The sequence below is a fragment of the Sorex araneus genome, chromosome 1 (assembly GCF_027595985.1).
Source record: "Sorex araneus isolate mSorAra2 chromosome 1, mSorAra2.pri, whole genome shotgun sequence".
Taxonomy (NCBI): domain Eukaryota; kingdom Metazoa; phylum Chordata; class Mammalia; order Eulipotyphla; family Soricidae; genus Sorex; species Sorex araneus.
This window is the reverse complement of record NC_073302.1, coordinates 29072360-29097031: the sequence shown is the minus strand read 5'-3', so window position 1 is coordinate 29097031 and position 24672 is coordinate 29072360. Positions and strand designations below refer to the sequence as shown.

Here is a 24672-nt window from a genome sequence, read left to right as displayed (position 1 = left end):
ATATATGATAAATTATAATCTGACATCTTAAGAAATTAAACCCAGAGAAATGAAAGACCACATTAGAAGCAAAAGGAGAATTAAATTATTTAAAACTCAGGAAAGGATATGATGATAGTTCTTAGAAGTTGAGCAAAGTGACACAGGAATAAAAAGAGATGAAACAAAAGCTTAACTCTAGTTCTGGAAATAGAGAACTCAACATTAGAACAGAAGAATATTCCAACATGTAACATTTTCCACAGGAAAAGAAATTGATTCTGTATACTAAAAACATAATGAGGGAAATCTGTTATTTTTACTGACATCATCGTATAACCTAATTTTTTACATATCAAAGGTAAGGACTTCCTATAGCCCACTGAATCAGATATTGCCAAGAAAATATTTGTAGTGGCACAGGTTTATAAATCTTCAAGGGAAGGAAAATGTGAACTTAACCTATTAATTGATAACCATTTTTTAAAAACAATACAAAGTAAATAGTACACGTAAATTCTTTATAAACTGACAAAATTATCCAGTAGGTAGATATGATAGAACAAAAGAATTGAAAGGTAGCGCTGGAGAAATAACAATATTGGCTTTGAGATTTGCAATTGCAGGATAGGATTATAACATGGTAGAAATAACTAATAGAAGTCAGGATTGAGGAATACTACGCAGCTCTTAGGAGTGATGAAGTCATGAAATTTGCTTATAAATGGATAGACATGGAGAGTATCATGCTAAGTGAAATGAGTCAGAAAGACAGGGACAGACATAGAAGAACTGCACTCATTTGTGGAGTATAAAATAAAATAATGTGAGGCTGAACACCCAAGGACAGTAGATACAAGGGCCAGAAAGACTGCTCCATAGCTGGAAGCCTGCCTCAAGAGCAGAGGGGAGAAGGCAGCTGGAATAGCGAAGGGATCACTAAGAAAATCATGGCTGGAGGAATCAGTCGGAATAAGAGATGTGTGCTGAAGTAGATAATCGACTAAGCATGATAACCTCTCAGTATCTGTGTTGCAAACCATAATGCCCCAAAGTAGAGAGTATGGGGAATATTGTCTGCTGTGGAGGCAGAGGGAGAGTGGAAATGGAGGGGGAGGGGGGTATACCAGGGATACTAGTGGTGGGGAATGTGCACTCGTGGCGGGATGGGTGTTTGATCATTGTGTGATTGTAACCCAAACACAAACGCTTGTAACTATCTTACAGTGATTCAATAAATTTTTTTTTTAAAAAATCAGGGTTGAAAGACAAAAGGCAGGAAGTAGTATAAATTTGCTGATTTTCTCTAATTTTATGACTCGAACAAAAGACATAAAGCTTTCACATCAAATACATGTATTAGTATATCTAAAAGAATAAAGATATACTTTAGGAACTGCCTATAAAAGGTTTAACCAAAACTTAGCAGAGAGTCAGTAAGAAGAAATAGAATTATATTAAACGTAGTATCCTAAAGAAATAGAGACGGGGCCAGTTCTTTTATTTTTATGAATAAAAACTTTCATCATAACATTCTTTGTACTTGCTAAAAACTAAAAATATACCAGCTATTTATAAGAACTGAACACATCCTAGATCACACTGAAAAACATCATAAAAACAAAACAAGGAACTCTCACACATATAATGTCTGTTGGCAGTGCTTTTGTTTTTGTTTCTTGATGGTGATTTTTCAGTATTGTCATTGGCACCTGAAAATCTTAGAAATGCAAATTCAAAGGCCCTATACTAGATCTGCTCAATTCAGCTCTGGAGAAGAGACTATTCAGTCTGTGATGATTTTGTATAAATTTCCCATTTATATTTTCAGGTTTGGGTGATAAGTTTTATTCTTTGATCTTAGAACTTTAGGCATCTTTTTATTCTATGCTGATTACTAATATGAGAAATTTAACACTTTATTTTGTTTCTTTAGGAATAATATTTGTTCACAGAAAAGATTATCTTCTTATCCAAAAAGATGAAACCAATTGGGTTACTGTCAAAAGACAACCGAGTAAGCACCATAGACCAATGAGTAGAATCAATAAGAACGTGATTTTGGCCCTTTTAACTTTGACCAGTTCTGCATTTCTGCTGTTTCAGTTGTACTACTACAAGAACTATTTATCAACAAAGGTAATATTTTTCTCCTTTCTTTTCATTAACTTTATTTTACCTGAATATTTAATATTTTACCTGAATATTATTTAACATATATCTCTTTCAAATAACACAAAATACAAGTTTTACAAATTCTTACAAGATATTTCATACTCACATTATTTTTGTGGGACATTGAGAACAATTAATTGCATTTTACTGGGAGTAATGCTGAAGCACCAAGTAAGGGGTAACCACTGAGCATATCTGGTGTGACCACAAAACAAACAGCAACAATAAAATGCAGTTAAAATTATAAAAATCATTACAGTAAAGTCCAGTATTATAGCATACCATCATAATAGCCTATGGGCATAAGAAGTAAAAACAGTGATTTGGAAAATTTTATATCCCGAGGATGCAAAAAAGCACAGTAGAAATGACATCTGTACCTATATAGGTACATTCATTGCAGTACTGTTCATTGCAGTACATAAGCAAAATCTAGAAACAACCCAAGTGCCTTAGAACAGATGACTGGTTAAAGAAACTTTGGTACATCTACACAGTGGAATACTGTGTAGCTGTTAGGAGAGATTAAATCATGAAATTTGTTTATAAATGGATAGACATGGAGAGTATCATGCCAAGTAAAATGAGTCAGAAAGAGGAACAGACATAGAAGGACTACACTCATTTGTGGAGTATAGAATAACATCCCATGAAGCTGACACCCAGGGACAGTAGATACAAGGGCCAGGAGGATTGCCCCATAGCTGGAAGCCTGCCTCATGAGCAGAGGGGAGAAGGCAGATGGAATAGAGAAGGGATCACTAGGAAAATGATGGCAGGAGGAATCAGTCGGGATGGGAGATATGTGCTGAAAGTAGATAATGGACCAAACATGATGACCTTTCAGTGTCTGTGTTGCAAGCCATTATGCCCAAAAGTAGAGAAAGAGTATGGGGAATATTGTCTGCCATGGAGGCAGGAGGAGGGTGGGAAAGAGGGGGTGTACCGGGTATATTTGTGGTGGGGAATGTACACTGGTAGAGGGATGGGTGTTTGATCATTGTGTGATTGTAACACAAACATGAACGCTTGTAACTATCTCACAGTGATTCAATAAAATTAAAAAAAGAAAAAAATTTAGCTTCTGAAGGTCACACTGAAATACTTCCGTTCCGTAGTCCACAAGGTTGAGAATGTATTTGTGAATTGTGAAAAGTTGCCAAACACTCCCAGGGGGGCTAATTATAATAATTGCTAATTATTGAGAATTGCGCAACATATATTTTATGCTTGATTTAACCATAAAAGCCAGTTCCCTGGGGGAAATATGGTTTTTGTATTTATTTTTTTAAATCCTTGTTTGATAGAATTACTCTTCAGAAATAAATACAACTGTTTTGCTCACATTAAAAGGAAGAACGCTTTCTTTTCAAAGTTCAGTTTTCTCATGAGATCCTGGGAGAAATGTTAATAAGCATATTTAGACTTCAAATGGGCTATTTGATTTGACTTGCCTTTTGTGTGCCCCTGATTTGTCGGGAGAAGAATGTGCACTGGATAGCTGCTAGCCCTCCTCCAGCCCAGACACTTGAATGAGTTGTATGGAATAGACTGAAGTGTAACTGATCCAGCTGATTCATAGCGCTTTTATTTTTTTCTTTCTTAATTATTTTTTTAAAATTTGCAAAGTTCTTCATAATACAGTTGCTTCAGGCATATAATGTTCCAACACCATTACCGCAGCCTGTCTTTCCCCTCCCTTCACCAATGTCCCTAGGTTCCCTCCCGCCCCCCCGAGCCTGCCCCCTTAGCAGGCATATAATAAATTTATTTTATATTACTTGCTCCAACTAAACTGAAAGGAATAGTAAGTGGAATTATCAGAAAAAGATGCCACTGAAAGTCAATGTATGATATTTGATTGCTAAATGATTTTAATCAATATATATGCTAATTCATGATTGAAAATGTATACAATCCCTTAGCAAGCTAGGAGTAAATGTACCTTTCTGAATCTAGTAGAGGGCAACCATATGCAGTCTTAGTGTGTGTCATACCAATGTTAGGAAGTTTGTTTTGCCATTTAGGGTAGCTTTTTGAATGCACCTTGCTAAACCAGTTTCAATGCTGTGAATTCCTTTAGCTGTTGCCTATCCATGAAGCTGTGTATCATTCCTTCAGATCTAGTTGGATTGCATATTCTTGGTGAGGTGTTCACCAAGAACACCTTTCGTTGAGTTTTTGTACTATATATTTCTACACTCTTCTGGCTTGCAGAGTTTCATTTCATGTATCTGTTGTGCATCTTATGGGTTTTCCTTTGTATGTAAGCTCCTTTTCTAATCTTGCTGTTTTCAGTGTTCTTTCTCTATCTTTGGATTTTATCGTTTTGAGTACCATTTTTCTAGGAGTTTTCCTGGTTGAATCTATTTTCTGTGGGACTCTTCAGACCTCTTGGATCTTGGAGCCTGTAATCCTCAATTCTGGGAAATTCTTATGGATGGTTTCTTTAACTGTTGCCTTTTTGCCCTTCAGGGACTCCAGTGATTGTTATATTGTTCCTCTTAAATGAATCCCATAGTTCTCTGGTATGTTGTTCATTTTTTTCAGACTGTTTTTCACTTTCTGCTGTTTCCTAGCCATTTCTTCCTTCTCATCTTGGAGCTCCTCTATGTTTTGCTCCACTTCTATTATTCTGCTTTTTCAGAACTCCATTAACTCTTTTTAAATATCACCTATCATGTTCTTCATTTCTGTCATTTCTTACTGTAGTAGTTTTTTCATTTTGATTCTTATACTTTCTTGGGCTTTGCTGACAACCTGTGCTATTGTTTCTTTGAATTTGCTGACCATCATCACCGTATTGTCACTGAAGACGTTGAGGATTTGCTGGTGTTGTTTATGTCTTCGGCAATATTGTTTTCTCTCATTTTTCTAGTGTTCTTACTGTGCTGGGAGTGAGTCTTCATAGTTAGTCCTCTAGGAGATGCTGAGGAATTAAGTTTAGGTAGCTGTCTTTTCTGCCCATCTTCACCAAGTGACACTAAAGAATAACTATGAGCACTGTACTTTGCTGAATAGATTTGTCAAAGGTGTGCTTTAAGAGCTGTGATGTGGGCCCATTTGTATGGTGCAGGTGAAATGTGGAGGTTGCTGGGAGCTAGCCAGAGGAATGCTGCCTCTCGAATGGGATTAGTCCCAGTGATATCAGCTAGAAGCAGGTCTCACCTGGAATGGTGGAGCACCAAGCAGAAAGTCAGGAGCTGTGGTGTTAGTCTGTGTATGTGGCTCAAGTTGGGTTTGGAAGCTGCTGGGAGCTTACTGGATGAAAGGGACTCTGCCTCTCATTGGATTAGTCCCATTGGTGTGCTGGAAGGAGGCCCCACCTGGGATGGTGGAGCAGAAAGCAGAGGTTTTTTTCATAGAGCTTTGAAGGACAGAATAACTGTATGAGTCTGTAAGAGAGTGGTTAGTTGTAAATTGGAGAGATAAGCTCAAAGATCTATAGCACGTGCCTAAGTTCTTCTTGGTTTGATCTCTGGTAGTACATGGCCCTTGAGTACTACCAAGCATGTTGTTTCCCTACCCTCCAAAAAAGAAAGATTGGGGAGGTTTATTATGCAGTATTGTTATGCTATAAACAGTGTAGTATGGGTATTTAAACTCATTTTATCTGTTTATAGCAAAGCTCCCAGAAATATTAGACAACTTACCTACCCAGACGCTCAGTTTCAGGCCTTCAGCAGGTGATATACTTAGCTTCATTTTTTTCCCAGGCTATCATTCATTTTCTTTTTTGTTGGGGGAAGGGCACACTCAGCTGTGTCCAAGTCTTACTCCTGGTTCTATGCTCAGGGATCACTCTTGGCATTGCTCAGGGAACCACATGTGGTGCTGGAGATCGAATTGGGCTCAGTATCTGCAAGGCAAACACCTTACCCTTTATATTATCTCTTCAGCCCTTCCAGATTATATTATTAAAAACTGACAAGGGGCCAGGGAGATATAGGTCAAACCCTGGAACATAGTTCTGTAGTTTGATCTCCAACACTGCATGACTCCCTGATCACCATTGGGGTAGCCTTGCTGCCCCCCAGCACTGCTGGAACTGAGTAGCACTCTAAAAACCATCTTGCTGTCAGATACACACTTCTGGGCCCAGTATTGCCATGAGAGACTTGCAGGCACCAGAGTACCACTGGGAAGCCAAACTATAGACATCAACACAAGGTAATCACAAAGAAACAAAGCAAGCATTCAAAACTGGCAAGTGTTCCCAGCTGTCTTGGCTATTCCATAACTCCGGGTGTAACCTTTTCAACCCACTCTTCATTATTTTCTTAGTTCCTTTTATAGATTATTTTATTCGTTCTTCTGGGTCAAAATGCACATTGTAATTTGTTTGTTTGGTTTTTGGGAGACACCTGGCAGGGCTCAGGGTTTACTCCTGGCTCTTTGCAGGGATCATTTGGGGTGACCCGGGATTAAACCCTTGGTTGACTGCAAGGCAAGCTCCTCACCTGCTATACTATTTTTCCCACCACCTTCACTCTAGACTTTCTTACATGTTGCAGTTGTTCTTCCTGATTATAAGTACTGTGCCTGATTTCCTATACTTTTTCTAAATATGAAAATGACAGCAGCAAAAGAGCAATAGTAATGCATCTGTATCGGAGATGTTTTTGGTTCATACCATAAACAAATCTCAAAGTCCAAGGCTTCTAAAATTCTCTTGACATTTTCCTTATGTGGCAGTCAAAACTAGAATATGAAGTAGTGCAGTTTGGCAGGATTCTACATTTGTGACATTAGTCAGAAGCTTCTCAGCTATAAACTAATCTAGGAAAGCAGGTGTTTACTGTCGGTATTGTTGTTACTTTTTTTTTGTGGCCAGATTGTAACAGAGAATGGTTTGGGGTGTGAATGTTGGGTCAACCAAGTGGCTAGACAGACATTTTTGGTTTGCTTAGTAGACTTGGGCAGCATGCACTTGACATGATTTTAATTTTTATTTCAAGAATCTGAGTAAATCATATTTTTGTTCCCATTTTCCCAGAGAAATATCAGATTCAGATAAGAGTGTTTATTTTGTTTTGGAGGCCACATCCAGCAGTGCTCAGGGGCTACTCTTATCTCTGTGCTTGGAATGACCTGAATGGTGGTGCTCAGTGGACCATGCATTGCCGGAATCAAACCTGGTTGCTAGCCTTAACCTCCATATTATTTTTTTCAGCCCCTAAAATGCTTTCTTAATTTGACCAATATCTTGGTTAAGTGGGGAACAGAGAATTTAAATACAAATATTAGTGTTTTTGATGTTAAGAAGCTGAAATCTCCATTAGAGATTTGTCATTAATTATTAATAATGTTAAGCAGCTATTTGCTTTTTATTCTTTTACGTTTTTGTTGGTGTTATTTATGAAACTGTTCTTTGTTGTTTTAAACCTAGTAAAGTATCATATATATATATAGCACTGTAGCACTGTCGTCCCATTGTTCATAGATTTGCTCGAGCGGGCACCAGTAACATCTCCATTGTGAGACTTGTTGTTGCTGTTTTTGGCATATTGAATATGCCATGGGTAGTTTGCCAGGCTCTGCCATGCAGGCATCATATATTTATATGTTATAAATATACATATATATTTCAGGTATTTTTCCTGGTTTATAATGTGCCACTTAACTTTATATCATGTTTTGATGTTATTTTTTTGATACTCCCTCCTTGATATGTTATTACTTAATTTCTAGGTAGACAGGTACAAGGATTGCTCTTACTAAAGGGATTTACTAAAACCCCATCATAAATAATCGAGTATTGTGGAAATATTAATGTACATGTTCATCAAATACTGTTTTATGTGCAAATTTTTTGAAATAAAAATCTAGTTTAAGATACAAGTTTGATGTCTAAGTTAATTTTTCCAAAATGATTATCAAATTATGTCACTATTACTTATTAAAGGCCCCATTAACCAAAAACTCATCTTAATTATGTGTAAAACTCATATAAATGATTCCTGTTTTGATTCTTTCTCTGGGGAGACAATAAAGCATAGTTGTTAAAAGCATAAATTCCAGTCTGGGATTAAACCTCATCTGTTCTACTTATTAGCTATAAAATCTTGGGAAAATTATGATCTAAAAATACTCTACTTCCTTATCAGGATAAAAATGCTTACTTAAAAATAGTAGGAGTAATAGACTACTGGAAGATAAAGCTACTAACTTTTGGGGGCTGGAGCAATAGCACAGCGGGTAGGGCGTTTGCCTTGCACGCAGCCGACCCGGGTTCGAATCCCAGCATCCCATATTGTCCCCCGAGCACCGCCAGGAGTAATTCCTGAGTGCATGAGCCAGGAGTAACCCCTGTGCATCGCCAGGTGTGACCCAAAAACCAAAATAAATAAATAAATAAAGCTACTAACTTTTTAAAATGTTGACTTTTTTTGTGGAAAATTTTAAATTTTTGCTTTATGTAGGACTGGAGCAGTAGCACAGCAGGTAAGGTGTTTTCCTTGTACACAACTGACCTGGGTTCGATTCCTCTGTCCCTCTCGGAGAGCCCTGCAAGCTACGAGAGTATCCCGCCCACATGGCAGAGCCTGGCAAGCTGCCTGTGGTGTATTCGATATGCCGAAAACAGTAACAACCAGTCTCATAATGGAGACGTTACAGGTGCCCGCTTGAGCAAATCGATGAATAATGGCATGACAGTGCTACAGTGCTTTATGTAAAGCATGTAAAGCTTTAAGATAATATTCATATATAGCAACTTGTTTCCTTTTTTTTTCTTTGTGGAGGCACACTCAGCAATACTCAGGGCTTACTCCTAGCTCCGTGCTCAGGGTTCACTCCTGGTGGGGCTCAGGAAACACATGGAATGCTAGGGGTCGAACCCAGGTCAGGTTACTATTTTACTATTTCTATACAATGTTTTTTCTTCTTTTTTTGTTTTTTGTGCCACACTTGGCAATTCTCAGGGATTATTCCTGGCTCTGCACTAAGGAATTAATCCTGGTGGTCCCCAGGGAACCTTAAGGGATGCCGGGGATAGAACCACAGTCAGCCACATTCAAGGCAAGTGCTCCACCCACTGTACTGTCCCTCCAGTTCTATATAGTGTTTTCTTAACTCAAGCTTTAGGAAAGTACAAATGCATCCTCAATATTCTTTTTTTTAAATTTAATTACTAAGGTAACATGGTTTACAGTAGCGTTAATGTTTGTGTTTTTAAAAGTTGTTGCATTAGCCCACCACCACATTACCAAAAGCCCTCAGTTACTCCTGATGTAGGACAAGAACCCAGGATTTTTAAAATTTTGTTTACTGATTGTATCTAAATCTTATTTTCTTTGTCCAATAGACAATATATTTATTTATTTTTATTTGGAAGAAAAGACAAGTGCTTGAGACACCTGGCAGTGCTCAAGGCTTGTTCTTAGCTCTGGGATCAGTCCCAGGGTCCCAGGGGACCATAATGAGTGCCAGAGACCTAACCAATGTTGGCCACACACAAAGTAAGCATCTTAATCCCCCTACTATCTCTGTGGTCCCTTTTATTTATTTTAAATAAAGAAAATTCACACAGTCATCATTTACAATTAACTTAAATGTGAACTGTTAGCAGAATATAGGGTTTATTTGTTTTGGAGTCACACCCAGTGGTACTCAGGGCTTAATTCTGGCTCTGTACTCAAGGATCACTCCTGGTAATGCTGAGAGATCCATGTGAGGTGCTGAGGATGAAACTTAAGTCAGCTTATTTCAAGGCAAGTACCCTACCCTGTACTACCTCTCCATCTCTGAGCATAGGGCTTTTTGTGTTTGTTTCATTATGTTTGGGGAGGGTGGGGGTCTCTCTAGCTACTGGTTCATCAGGCTTTGTTATAGCAGTGCTGAGGGTCACAAAGGTTATACCAGGGCTATACCTAGCAGCATTTAATGGGGGCCCATGCGGTGCTGGGTTCTAACTCAAGGCCTCAAGCACGCACTTCATCCCTGTGAGCTATCTTCTAGAGCCACTAAAAGATTATCAAACAAGTGATAGCCTTGATCAAAACAAAATGATAGGTCAGTGTTACCAGTATACAAAAGCCTTCATTCTAGTTATCCTTGAACTTTAAGTTATTTAGAAAGACCCTTGTGTGTATTAAAGTTGTAACAAGGTTGAAAAGTTGGTTTCATTTTTGATTCCCACTCTAGTAGTATTAATGTTGAAGACTACAAAGCTTTTCAGACTTTTTAGAAGAGCACTATAGTCATTGCTTAGGGAAGAAGAGTGTTTGCTATCTTGGAGTTAAAAGACCAACTTTGTCTGTTAGACCCTTACCTCAGAATTATTTCTGACTAGCTAGTTAACATATTATGGCTTTCTTTGATCTTCTGAATGAAGTCTAATTATTCCAGTTAACTAGTATTATTAAAAATTATCAATTTGGGCTGATAAAATTCCATTAATGGGTGAAACTGGCATTTCAGAGTGTAGGTAGAGCTGGTACTTCAGATTTTAAAACAGTCATCCAGATCTCTGAAGTTAAACTCTTTTCCAGGCATGTCAAAAAAATTTATAATGTGGATAGTTTAAGCATTTGCCACTGGACTTCAACTTTTAAATAATTGGCTTACATCTCATACAACAAAGGATATGGCTATTTCTACAACCTTCTGAAGATCATTAATTGTTAATTATTTTTTCACTTATCCTAACCAGATAGTGGAATTACAGTTATATGTGCTCATTTTACATTTATTTCTAAATTATTATATATAGGACATTTTCAGGAATACAAAGATAAACAGCACACAGTTCTTACTGTTAGAGAACTCATAATTTGATATGGTTGTTCAGATTGGAGCCAAGATAGTTTTGAGTTTAAATCCTCCTTTAGTTTTTTTATATAAAGTACCTTGACTTCTTTGGGTCCAGATGTTTTTAAATAGAGTTATTTGCACCTTTGACATTGAGATAATATATGATACATGGTAGATGCTCAATAGTGATTAATAGCTTACATTTTCTAGTCCTTCTAAGGTTTATGTTATGTTTAATAAATAAAATTGTGCTCAGTGATTATAGTGTCCTTATTTGCTTACATTTATCACTTTGACATAAATGAATTAATTGGGACCAGATATGTTAAGCTTCTTGCTGAACATTGCGAATTAAGTTTCTAAAGTTTGTGTCTTTACTCATAGAACCACTCCAACACATAAATGCGTGTATGTTAAAACAAAGTACTATAAAATTGATAAGAAGATATAAAATGAGGTGACTACGGAATGCAGACTCTCAGCAAAAAAGGTCTATAATTACTGAGAAGGGAAGATAAGTTCAGTAAAGTGTATAAAGCACTGATTTAACCAAACCTTAATTGTAGGATAACATTGGTTTGTCCTTTTTCCCTTGCTGCAGAAAGCGTAGGTTTATTGGGTTATACCTATCACAGTGCTCCCAAGGCACTCCCATTCCTCTGTGTTTATCTTTATCCTTTTCTCTGTGCTCTGCTTCCCCAATTTATCCCCAAATCAGACCCTGTAACTTGTAAGGTCAGATTCTTCTAAGGACTCTGAATTCTCTATTTGTAAGTGAAAAATGCTTTTCTCCTTCCCTTATGTCCTCTGCATAGCTTACTTCAGAGCAATGTTCTTTTTGTATGGACACAGGAAGACAGTTAATGCTATGCTTTTGTAACTTGGGAGTTAATTGACTCCGAATAATGTTTACTCCTGGGCATCTATCATATTTACTCTACTTAAGCATCAGTTGCCTTTAGTTCCTAGTGCCTCAAAAGCAGGGTCCTGACGAAGGAACTGGATGGACCCAGGGCAAGCTATAAGCTACCCTGGCATTGAAATGAGACAGACCAAGTGCATTAATACTTAACTATAAGTTAAAAGCACAGTCATGGACAAATTCTGTCATGATCCAGAGAGAAACAATTGGATAGGACCCTGCTAGAGTTAGGAAAGACTAATCTAGCCTGAGTGAGCACTGTAGTCTGGGATCTATAGAGAGATGTCCCCTGGAGAGCCACCCTACAAGCTTAATATAGCTCTTACTGTGTCCATACAAGATGACTAGAAAGATTATTAAGAAGTAAACTTAAGGTGACTATTTAAATGGTTGTGGACTAAGGAAAGGAGAAGTATGTCCTTAGATAAAATTCCACCTTTGAGTGAATCTCCTAGGAGGAGATCTTTGTCTTAGAAGAGCGTCTCTGGACGCTCTTTACATATGTTGATTGTGCTGTCTGACCCAGGTGTAGGTGCTACCTCCAATGTTTGGATGTTGAGCTCTAGACTAAAGCTTCGAGACTGAGCACAGAGAGAGTAGCATGGGGAGCAGGAGGAATACAGTAGTGGGTGAGACTGGAAGGAGGCAGAGAGTGGAATAAACTGCAACTGATCACCAACCAGCCTGGTGACCCTGTTCCCTCCTTCATGCTTGTATTGGTGGCAGCGGCAGGCTGGGGTAGGGAAGCAGCTCATGGCCACCAAACACATGTGGCAGGTGAGCGAGACCATGCCATCACCGATGCTCACTTGTTTATTTTGTGAACTTAAACGCTTAGAGCTAATTTTTCTGTTCTTAAGTCTCTGTCCTTTGTATCCTCATAAAGTTTTCAAAAGATAATTTGCATTCTTTAAAAAGAACTACCAAAATATTTAGGTCCTATACAGTTGGAACTACTTACATCCCTGTTCTTAACCCTTCCTTCCAGTTTAGGTAAGTGTTGAATTTGCAGAGAATAAGGAGCCTTCTTTGGGAAGGTTATGGTAGCCTCCTTGGGAAGGAATATCTCATGGATGAAATAATATTTTGAGTTTGTCATTTGTAGACTAGAAATTCTCTGGCACAAAAAGAGGTATAGAAGGTCATTAAATATAGGGAAAACAGCCTACTCAAGGATAATATAGCTATCTAGAAGACCACTATCTAGAAAGAGCACAACACAAAGGTTCTGAGGCAGGAACATGCTGACAGTTTTGAGAACAGCACAGAGCAGTGTAACTGTAGAGAAGTGAGAAGGAAAAGCCAGTACATAAACTCAGAGAGTTCCATATTGTGTAGGATGAAGTAAGCCAATATTAAGGACTTAGAATTGTATTCTGAATGAGATCGGACACCAAACAATAGGAAGGTTTTAAGCTGACGCGTGACATGATCTGACTTTCAAAAAAGATAGTCTTAAATGTTAAGAACAGATTATCAGAGCAAGGAATGTAATAGGCTTCTCTTGTAATTTACATGGACCATTATGAGTGACAAGGGAACTAGTGGCAAACAGAAATGTTAGCCATATTTACCTTACTGTTTAGTGGCAGTTTTTCTGCAAAATGTTTTTCATCTTGGGTAATTATACAGTTGTAAATTTTATCATGCTACGAAAATAGGTATTTGGATAAAACTTTTTAATGATTATGAGTCAGTTGTATAACTGTTGAATATGATTAAATGTAAGGTTTCCCTGCTGAGTTTTCAGTTAATTAAGTTTCCTTTTGTTATCCTCCTAGAATGGAGCTGGCTTATCAAAAACCAAAGGAAGCCGAATTGGATTTGATAGTATGCAATGGGTATGTACAATAAGTAGAAATTTCTCTATTTATAATGTTCATTTAGTTCATTTGATTATATATTCAATAAATATTTGTTAATTGATGATTATAGTAATGACTCCCTTAGTAGAAAATGAAAATAAATGATAATGACAAGAGGCAGACCCTATGCTAATAGCCTCAGATGCAATATGTTACTTAGTTCGTGTGGAAACTTTAACATGTCAGTACATATTATTCTCCTGAATACACTTAGAGAGATTAAGGGTAGTTGACCACTAATTGCCTAAATCCAGATTCTGTCTTCTTTCAGAAGTTTCATTCACTGTACAATGATGCTACTCGAGTAAATAGATGATACAAATTAGAATTGAATTATGGCTAAGGGAAATAAAGATTAGGAATCAATATCCTATTCAGTATGTCTTCTTTTTAAGATACGAAAAAGTATACTTACCTGTCAGGGCAGATACCAGGATCCTAGAGGTGATTTCCCCAGGGCAAGTCTTATCCATTTCACTCCGGAGGTGCTAACCCCTGTGATTTCCTCAAGTATGGGAAACTCCACTGCATAATTTGTGGTACTGGGGGACTGCATTCTTGCTATCCCCTGAAAAAGGAAAAAGAAAAGTTATGAAAAGTAACATTAATTCAGTATACACTTGTTTAGATTTACAAATTTTGGAGCCTGTGTATATATAAAATATATTTTCTTACACCCTTTTCAGTTAAATAAGAATGAACAACAAAGTTAAACTACTAATAAAAACCAACATTTATCCTGCTCTAATACCCATTTAGGATATGCCTAAGTATATCTGTGGATATACTTCTCTTATTCTTTTCTTTAATTAGGGAAATGAAAGTCTTTAGAAATGGACTTTCAAATCACCATGCAACAGATAAGTAGTGAAAATGTTCCAAAAAATTTTATATTAATAGCTCCTATAGAATAGACTTCTTTATCTAGATTAACTATCAGCATATTGTTAACATTCCCAAACCTTCAATCTATTAATCAGTTAATGGGGATATAGGTTTGCTGATATATTTAAAAGTGGAAATTAAAGCTAAGAAAAGCTTAAGCAAAAAAGGAAAAAAAGAAAAGAAAAAATTCAAAGAAAATTGGGTAGTCCCATCTTTTTCATTCAAGCAATGAATGACCCTTGAGATGGGAAAAAATAATGGATTAAAAAAATTATTCACTTCCAAAAATAAATAAGAATTTATTTTGGAAGCAAATTATAAACAAACATTAAAGAATACCATACTACATCCAATTTGGTTTTTTATTTGTTTGTTTGTTTGTTTGTTTGGAGACCATACTTGACTGTGCTCACAGTTTACTCCGGGCTCTGTGCTCAGGGTCGCTCCTGGTGGGTTTTGGGCGACACTGTTCAGTGCTGGGGATCAAACCCTGATTGTCAGTGTGCAATGCAAGCACTGTAACCCCTGTTCTGTCTCTGGCCCTGAATTCTTGTAGTTAACTCTATTGCCCAATACTAAAAATCACTCCTTGTAATATTTGCAAAGTCATTCGAAAGGTTACCAAAGTATTTTTTGTTCTAATATTTTGGAAGGAATGAAAAATTAAGTTCTGATCAATAAATGTGGTATCATCCCTGATAAAATTATGGAATAAATTATTAAACTGATGACTTGACATAATTTAGAAAAGAAAATGAGAGGTCTGGAGAGATTGTGTAACCGGTGGGTTGCTTACCTTGCATGCAGCTGCCCTAGGTTTGATTCTTGTCACCCCATACTGTCCCTGAGTCACACCAGGAGTGATCCTTGAGTGCAGAGCCAGGAGTAAGGTTTGAGTATTGCCTGTGTTGACCAAAAACCAAGATGAAAAAGAAAAAGTAAAATGATTATTTCTACAAATAAATTGTGACAATTTATTTTAGGTTCTGTTTAAAATAGTTTTATACTGGCAGATGAATAGTGTGTTACAGTCTTGGTGTATTTTATTTTCAACAAGACATCTTACTTTCTTGTACACAAAATGAAATACTAAAAAACAGACTATTAAAATCATGTTTATTTAGAACTAATTGAATTTAGAATCCTTTTTCCATCTATTTCTAAGGAGCACTGATGATGATTATAACAGTCTGGAAGGTATTATAGAAGTCTTCTTGACCCTGCTCTCATCTGTATTTATGTTAATAATTACAATGAAGTCATACATGTGCTCAGTGTATTTGTATTTAACACCAATTTGAAAGAGATTTATTCTGTAAGCATTCATTTAATACTGTTGAACCAGTGTTTGTCATCGTACCACTTCCAAGACAATTTCTTTCTCTTTCATTCTTCTAGGGTAAAACATAGAAAACAATGCTAAGAAAAATAAAATTTGGTAAATTTTATTGTAAAACTTTAGAACTGCTACTTACTTAAAAACACCACTCAAAAAATGAATAAAGGGACTGGAGGTATAGGAGCAGGATAAGACACTTGTCTCGCATGCCACTGACCCCAGTTTTATTCCTGGCAACAAATATTGTCTCCTGAGTAGGGCTAGAGGTCAGTAGTCTGGAGCACAAAGCTAGGAATAACCCTTAAGCATCAGGTGTGATCCAGCCCCCTAATAAAAAAAAAAGAAAGAAAGAAAAGAAAAGACAATGTGCAGGCATGCCATAACTAGGAATATAAGCAGGACACGTCTGATAGAAGACTAGATGAAAGATAAAGAACTCATAAAACTCAATAGTAGATCTTATGTTCATACTCTTTATCAAATTGAAGAAGTGTCCTTTTCCTCGTTTGCTGCATTTGTAACCATAGTAAGTACTGAATTTTGTCAAATACTTTATATGTCTTGAAATTATCATAGAATTTACCCCTTTTATTCTGTTGACATGGTACATTTCTTTGATTTTCAAATCTAAAATTAACCTTTCATTACTAGAAAAAATTATTGTGACATAGTGATATTTTCTTTTTAGTCTATTATAACTACTACTGGATTGATTTCCTAGTATACTGTTAAGTATTTTTTTAAATCTGTATTTGAGATGTCATAGTTATTTTTGTAATATCCCTATCAGGTTTTACTATAGGATTGTATAGAGAAATATGTACTAGATAGTATGTTGCATGTATTTTTATTATAGTACACTTTACCTTATGAATATTTGTTTATATTTCTCAGTAGATTGCAAATTTCTAAAGACCTTGAATAGTATATTATTTATTTGCTTTTTTTTTTTTTTGCTTTTTGGGTCACACCCAGCGATGCTCAGGGGTTACTCCTGGCTTTGCACTCAGGAATTACTTCTGGCGGTGCTTGGGGGACCATATGGGATGCCGGGGATCGAACGCCGGTCGGCCGCGTGCAAGGCAAACGCCCTACCTGCTGTGCTATCGCTCTGGCCCCATTTTGCTTATTTTTTTACATGGCATACATTGAGTAAAATACTCTATACAGTTTATAATGTCAGTGAATAAATGTTTAATAGTTTCTTGTGTAGTTTAAAATAATTAAGGGGTTATTTTCATTTTAAACAGCGTGCAGTTAAAAAATTTATTATGGTAATGTCCAGCCAAAATGTACCAGTATTCCTTATTGATCCTTTGATTCTGGAATTGATTAACAAAAACTTTGAACAAGTGAAAAACTCTTCTCATGGCTCCACTTCAGAATGCAAGTTTTTTTGTGTTCCAAGAGACTTTACTGCGTTTGCACTTCAGTATCACCTGTGGAAGAATGAGGTAAGATGATTTGCTTTCTAGTAATAGAACATAGTGTGTTTTATAAAATGCATATAAATTGATTGTCCCAATTTATATGTGACACATTAACATTTTTTTCTTGAAATCTTTTAATAAATTATATTAGAATAATCTTTATAATGAGCAGAATACAAGTACTAATGGCTTAAGAACCTAGGAAATTTTTTTTTCTTATGTAGTAAGAGGCTAAAAGACTTTGGGTATTAGTTCATCTGCCCGCTGATAGTAGGGCTTATATCACTAAAGTTTTATCTCCATTTTTCTTGTCTGGAGATAGCTCTGAAGCATCACATTCATGTTTAGCATAGTAAAATAAAAAAAGAAAGAAAAACAATGATTCCTACCATCTGTTCTTTAAAGCATAAATTTTCTCAGATGGTCTGGCAAACTACAACTTAGAGTTCACTAGCCAGAACTGTAAATTACATGTATTCTTATAGTAAAAGAAACTAAAATGGCATATTTGACATTTTTATCAGTGTAGTGGGAAAATAGGAAAGGTCATGAACATTCACTTCATAGATACTAACTAAGAGAACACTACATTGAGTCTTTTTTTTTTTTTTTTTTTTTTTGCTTTTTGGGTTACACCTGGCGATGCACAGGGGTTACTCGTGGCTCATGCACTCAGGAATTACTCCTGGCATCCTGGCAGTGCTCAGGGGACCATATGAGATGCTGGAACTCGAGCCCGGGTTGGCCCTGTACAAACGCCCTACCTGCTGTGCTATTGCTCCAGCCCCTCATTGAGTCTTTTCATTCCAAGAAAGGAGTTTGATTGCTTTTCGTAAAAAGTGTTGGTGGGGCTGGAGAGATAGTACAGCGGATACGTTGCTAGTCTTTCATGTGCCTAACTTGGGTTTGACCCCTAGCATCCCGCATACTCCCCTGAGCCTTTTTTAAGAGTGATCCCTGAGTACAGAGGTAGGAGTAATCACTGAGCATCTCCAGGTGTGATCTCTCCTCCCAAAATAATAAAAACCTCAAAAATAAAGCATTATCTTTAGTGAAGTATGTAGTTCCTTTTTTGGGTACTTTTCTTTTTTTCTTTACCACAACTGTTCCCTCACTACCATCATTTAAAAAGCTCAGGCAAGTAACTCCCAAAATGTTGTATTTAATTTAGTTTTGCTATTAGTATTTGATCTGAAATATTTAAAATTGATGTTTCTTTGTTGTAGGAAGGTTGGTTTCAGATAGCTGAAAGTATGGGATTTCAGTGCCTCAAGATTCAAAGCAAAGATCCCCGTTTAGATGGAATAGATTCGCTTTCTGGAACAGAAATTCCCCTGCACTACATCTGCAAATTAGCCTCTCATGCCATCCATGTGGTGGTTTTTCACGAGAGGAGTGGCAACTACCTCTGGCATGGCCATCTACGACTCAAAGGACACATTGATAGGAAATTTGTTCCTTTTCGAAAGTTACAGTTTGGCCGTTATCCTGGAGCCTTTGATAGGTAAGTTCAGAGCCCAAGAAGGCATGTAAAATCTGTATTATTCAATCATGAATTCTCTTAGAAATGAAGTCACTGACACTGTCACTGTCATCCCGTTGCTCATCGATTTGCTCGAGCAGGCACCAGTCACGTCTTCATTATGAGACTAGTTGTTACTGCTTGTGGCATATCGAATACGCCACGGGGAGCTTGCCAGGCTCTGCCATGTGGGTGGGATACTCTCCGTAGCTTGCTGGGCTCTCCAAGAGGGATGGAGGAATTGAACCCGGGTCGGCCTTGTGCAAGGCAAATTCCCTACTGCTGTGCTATCGCTCCAGCCCAGAAATGAAATATAGTATATAATTTGCATATATCAGTTTAAAATATATATATTCAACAGGAAGAAACTCAGGCACTTATGTTCCCAGAAAAAATATATATGTATATACATATGCATATATATATATACACACATATATTCATAGCAACATTGTTCTTCATAACCCAAATAAAAAGTTGTGTACTCTTTCTGTGAGGTATTGCAGATCAGGGAAACAAATGAATCTGTGCTCTGTGTAACAGTGTAGATGAATCCTACAGTAGAGTGACAGTACAGTGACAGAGTAAGGCATGAAAGAATGCAGATTTTGTGATTATATTTACAAAAAGTTGAGCACAGTTTCAAGAGTTTTGATGGATGTATACTTACACAGTGAGTGTCACTTGGGTGGCCTGGGGAATCCCAGCCCTATAGTGCTGAATAGCACCGAATCCTCGGGCCCTCACATTAACACTGAGAATCACTGGGAGTGACACGGGGGCCTTTTTGACTCCACTTCGGAGCATGCCCCCCCCTTTTTTTTTTTAAATAAATTTATTTATTTTTAATTAATGAATCACCATGAGGGTACAGTTACGGATTTATACACATCTGTGCTTATGCTTCCCCCATACAAAGTTCGGGAACCCATCCCTTCACCAGTGCCCATATTCCACCACCAGTAAACTCAGCATCCCTCCCATCCTCCCCAATCCCATCTCCCCCCCACCCCACCCTGTCACTGTGGCAGGGCATTCCCTTCTGTTCTCTCCCTCTAATTAGCTATTGTGGTTTGCAATAAAGGTGTTGAGTGGCCACTGTGCTCAGTCTCTAGCCCTCATTCAGCCCGCAACTCCCTTCTCCCACATGGCCTTCGACTACATTATAGTTGGTGATCCCTTCTCTGAGTTGCCCTTTCCCCAGAATGTGAGGCCAGCCTCCTAGCCATGGAGTCAACCTCCTGGTAGTTGTTTCTACAATTCTTGGGTGTTAGTCTCCCACTCTGTTATTCTATATGTCATAGATGAGTGCAATCTTTCTATGTCTGTCTCTCTCTTTCTGACTCATTTCACTTAGCATGAAACTTTTCATGCCGATCCACTTAAATAAAAAATTTGTGACCTCCTTTTTTCTAACAGCTGCATAGTATTCCATTGTATAGATGTACCAAAGTTTCCTCAACCAGTCATCCGTTCTAGGGCATTCGGGTTTTTTCCAGATTCTGGCTATTGTAAACAGTGCTGCGATGAACATACATGTGCAGATGCCATTTCGATTATACTTTTTTGCCTCTCTGGGATATATTCCCAGCAGTGGTATTGCTGGGTCAAATGGAAGCTCAATTTCTAATTTTTTGAGAATCGTCCATATTGTTTTCCAGAAGGGCTGAACCAGTGGGCATTCCCACCAGCAGTGTAGAAGGGTCCCTTTCTCGCCACATCCTCTCCAACAGCGGTTGCTTTTGTTCTTTTGGTTGTGCGCTAGTCTCTGTGGTGTGAGGTGGTATCTTGTGGTTGTTTTGATCTGCATCTCTCTGATGATTAGTGATGTAGAGCACTTTTTCATGTGCCTTTTGGCCATTCGTATTTCTTCTTTGGTAAAGTTTCTGTTCATTTCTTCGCCCCATTTTTTGATGGGGTTGGATGTTTTCTTCTTGTAGAGTTCAACCAGTGCTTTATATACCATTGATATCAACCCCTTATCTGATGGGTATTGTGTAAATATCCTTTCCCATTCTGTAGATAGTCTTTGGGTTCTGGTCACTGTATCTTTTGCGGTGCAAAAGCTTTTTAGTTTAATGTAGTCCCATTTGTTGATCTCTGTTTTTGCATGCCCCCTTTTTTTTAAATTCAAAGTGTTATAATTCTGGGCCAGAGTGATAGTACAGGGGTTAGAGCATTTGCCTTGCACACGGCTGGCAGACCTGGGGACCCCAGGCATCCCATATGGTCCCCCATGCACCACTAGGAATAATTCCTGAGTGTAGAATAAGACGTAATCTCTGGACATTACTGGGTGTGACCCAAAAAGAAAAAAAAATTATAACTCAAAATTTTATAATTCACTAAAATTTTTGTCAACAGACAAATGCAATGCATGTGTGTCAGTCCTTAAAAAACCATCTCTACATTTTATATTTTTTAATAAAAAGGAACATAAAATACTCGGGGCTGGAACAATAGCACAGCGGGTAGGGCGTTTGCCTTGCACGCGGCTGACCCGGGTTCGATTCCCAGCATCCCATATGGTTCCCCGAGCACTGCCAGGAGTTATTCCTGAGTGCATGAGCCAGGAGTAACCCCTGTGCATTGCCGGGTGTGACCCAAAAAAGAAAAAAAAAAGGAACATAAAATACTCAAGAAATATTTGAGAATATGGAATCCAAAACAAGATTAATTTCTAAATTAGCATTTTGCTCATTAATGAGACAGCCCCCTCAGGCTATTGTAATTTTCCCTTGTGTCTTAAATATTCACAGGCCCTGAGGATTGCTCAGCAGTAGAATGCTTCTGCAATCTTGAAACCAGGGAGGCCATGCATTAGATTCCTGGCACTGAGTTTGATTCTGACACACCCCAGTGTGATCACAGAAACACTGCTGTGTGGGCTCCCTAATGCTGCAACAAAGTGTTTAATCTCTGGTGCATCGCAACTAAAGTGTGTGACATCCAGCCAGCCTCACAACTGGGTGTTCTAGTTCTGCAGCCAACTGTGTAACCCTTGGTAAATCCCAAAACCTAAACAAGTGTGGGTACCGTAACCGTGTGTGCAACTGCGTGAGCACTGCAATTGAAAATGTGCATAAGCATTACAACTAAAGAATGTAACATCCACTGCAAATTTAAGGAAAAAGGAAAAAGAAAAAAGCAAAAAGCACCACAACCTGAATTACTGTAATACAATTCCTATCATTGCAGAATAACAAACTAATAAAGAAACAAACAAAAACAGTGAAGGGAGGAGAGGAGGGAAGAGTAGGGAAAATGGAAGGGATATTCATTTGTTCTTCAAATGTTGAGAACATTTCTCTAAAAGAAAATCGAGTGGTATTTTGTCATGTAAATTTTCTGTCTTAAAGTACATAGTAGTGAAAAAATGTTTTAAAATACATTAATCAAAGTATATAAAATTCAACTGCTGTTAGTCATCAGTTTTACTGTCTTATTAAAAAGTTAGGTTAAGGGCCAGAGGTAGTAAAAGGATTAAGGCTCTTGTCTTACGTATGGAGAACCCCAATTTAATCTCCAGAACCACATTTGGGCTCTAGAGCACTGCCAGAAATGATGCTTGAGCACAAAGCCAGGGGTAAGCATTGAGCACCACTGTGAATGGCCCCAAAACAAAAGAAGCAGAAAAACCTAGGTTAATGAAAGATCTATGATATTTTAAATATGCAATAACTAAAGAAAAGATGCTTAAAAATAATCCGTTTTCTTTATGGTTTATATCTTAAAGACGCTGTCAATATTCTTAACTTAGTCATTATAATAAATCTTAATTTTTGTTTCCAGGCCAGAATTGCAGCCGCTTACTGTTGATGGTCTAGAAGTTCTCATTCCAAAAGAACCAATGCACTTTCTAGAAGAAATACCACAATCGAGGTTTATTGAGTGCAGGTATAAAGAAGCTCGAGCATTCTTTCAGGTAGAGTTAACTACATTTAAAATATCAAATTTTGTTTATTTTCATATTTCCAGAGTGAAAATGAAGGGGCTTATGGGAAAGACATTCTAATTCATTTCATATACATGGTTTTGTTTTAATTTTTAAAAATTAAATTAGCCATTAATCTTAACTACTTCTATACTTGAATGTTTTAGTATTAATAGAGACTTCATTTTATTTGGATAAACTTTAATAGGCTTAAAATAGGCTTTAAAATAGGCTTTAATAGGCAGAAAGCACTAGCTTCTGCTTTTAGTTAGGCCATGTACTTTATAAATATGATATATTTTGTTCTTGAAGTAATCTAAATAGAATGAAGCCACTGTAGAAGATGAACTGTGTAGATTTAGAAAAGATGATTTTTATGGAAAATACAGTTTTTCTCAGAGGGTTGGCACTGCAAATGAATTTTTTGTTACTTTTATGAAGGTTTTTTAAGATAAATGCTATACAAAGACCAAGTGCTTTTGAACTTTACTTTATCCTGCTGCTCCTGCTTTCATTCAATAAACATTTATTGAAAAGCCTGTTTTCCAGGAAGTCGGCTGACCCTGGGGATATAAGGATGATTTTGAAGCACATGAAAGTTTATCTCTAAAAGATGACTTGAAACAGAGGTGCAATGAAAAATAATCAAATTTACAGTGAGGTTTGGTTCCCCAGTCTTTCCGTTTGCTCTTTGTTTTCTTGGATTCCCTTCCAAGAAAGGTCTGAAGCAGAATGGGAAAATAAAAGGACCTTATCACTGGCCAAGAGTTTAACACACACCAATGCAAGTTGTGCTGATCTCCAAGAACACTCTGGCAGCTTACAACAGTCTTCCTAGCTCTATTTCTGGAATCTGTAATTTGCTTAGATAACCTCAGAGTTGAAAAGCTAAACAACTGGAAAACTACATGAGGGGGCTTTCTCTAGTTGACAAGCACTGCCTGTCCTATTCTTCCTGCCACATAGCAACAGGGAATAGAAGAGTGTGATTGGTGCTTGATCTTGATTATTCACTTCCTGTTTTAGAGGAGATTGGGTTGAGATCTCACAGGAGTTAGCTAATGAATTGTAACTGTTTGTCTTCAATCTCCCTAACTAGCTTATGTGAAATTCTTAATGGGAGATATCTTGTTTTATTTTGTACCATTATCTAATACAGTAGCTGGCACGAGGAAAACATCCTATAATTGTGGACAAATTCATGAGTAATAGGCTGCTCATCCAATAAAAAGATTTTGATGCTTTTTGGTAATAAGAGTGTCTTCAAATTAAAGTAACTATACATAGCTTTGGCCACTTGATGGCGCCAATTTACAATAATTGGTATCGATCAAGCAATGAATTCCTAGTTTTAAATTTAACTTTTAGAAACGTGCTTCTAGAAAAGTTAAAAATATAATACAGGGGCTGGAGCAATAGCACAGCGGGTAGGGCATTTGCCTTGCACGCGGCCGACCCGGGTTCGATTCCCAGCATCCCATATGGTCCCCTGAGCACCCCCAGGGATAATTCCTGAGTGCAGAACTAGGAGTGACCCCTGTGCATCATTGGGTGTGACCCCCCCAAAAAATATAGCTATATATAATACATATAATATTTTTCCCAAAACATTTGGAAGTTCCATATCTTAAATAATTATTTCCTAAAAAGAATATTCTCTTTTATGCTTTTTAAATATAAAAACCAGTAGATTAGCACTCAAATCATTACCTTTTAATCCCAATTAAAGTCTTTTATATTTCACTAGTAATAAAAAGAAGCTCTTTAGAATCACATGTCATTTTAATTTTCCTATCTCTTGAGTCTCTCTCAGTCTAGAAAAGTTTGTTTTCCCTTCTATGATTTGAATATACTTGAAGATTATAAG

The 24672-nt window shown here is 37.3% G+C and overlaps 1 protein-coding gene and 1 non-coding gene across 6 annotated transcripts in view; both read left to right on the top strand.

Annotated features, from left to right (window-relative positions):
• Positions 1–24672, top strand: part of FKTN (fukutin) — a 91523-nt gene that overhangs the window by 4823 nt on the left and 62028 nt on the right. For all 5 annotated transcript variants that reach the window (XR_008629846.1, XM_055136934.1, XM_055136927.1 and 2 more), the window contains exons 2-6: positions 1916–2118; positions 13612–13671; positions 17170–17373; positions 18576–18853; positions 22664–22796. Coding sequence is in view for 4 of the 5 variants with exons in the window: in XM_055136934.1 (XP_054992909.1) it covers positions 2014–2118; positions 13612–13671; positions 17170–17373; positions 18576–18853; positions 22664–22796 (780 nt within the window). In the remaining variant the exon portion in view is untranslated. The remainder of the gene's footprint in view (positions 1–1915; positions 2119–13611; positions 13672–17169; positions 17374–18575; positions 18854–22663; positions 22797–24672) is intronic.
• On the top strand, positions 14103–14266 carry LOC129401510 (U1 spliceosomal RNA). Its single transcript, XR_008628396.1, has one exon. It is a non-coding gene; the product is annotated as a U1 spliceosomal RNA (small nuclear RNA).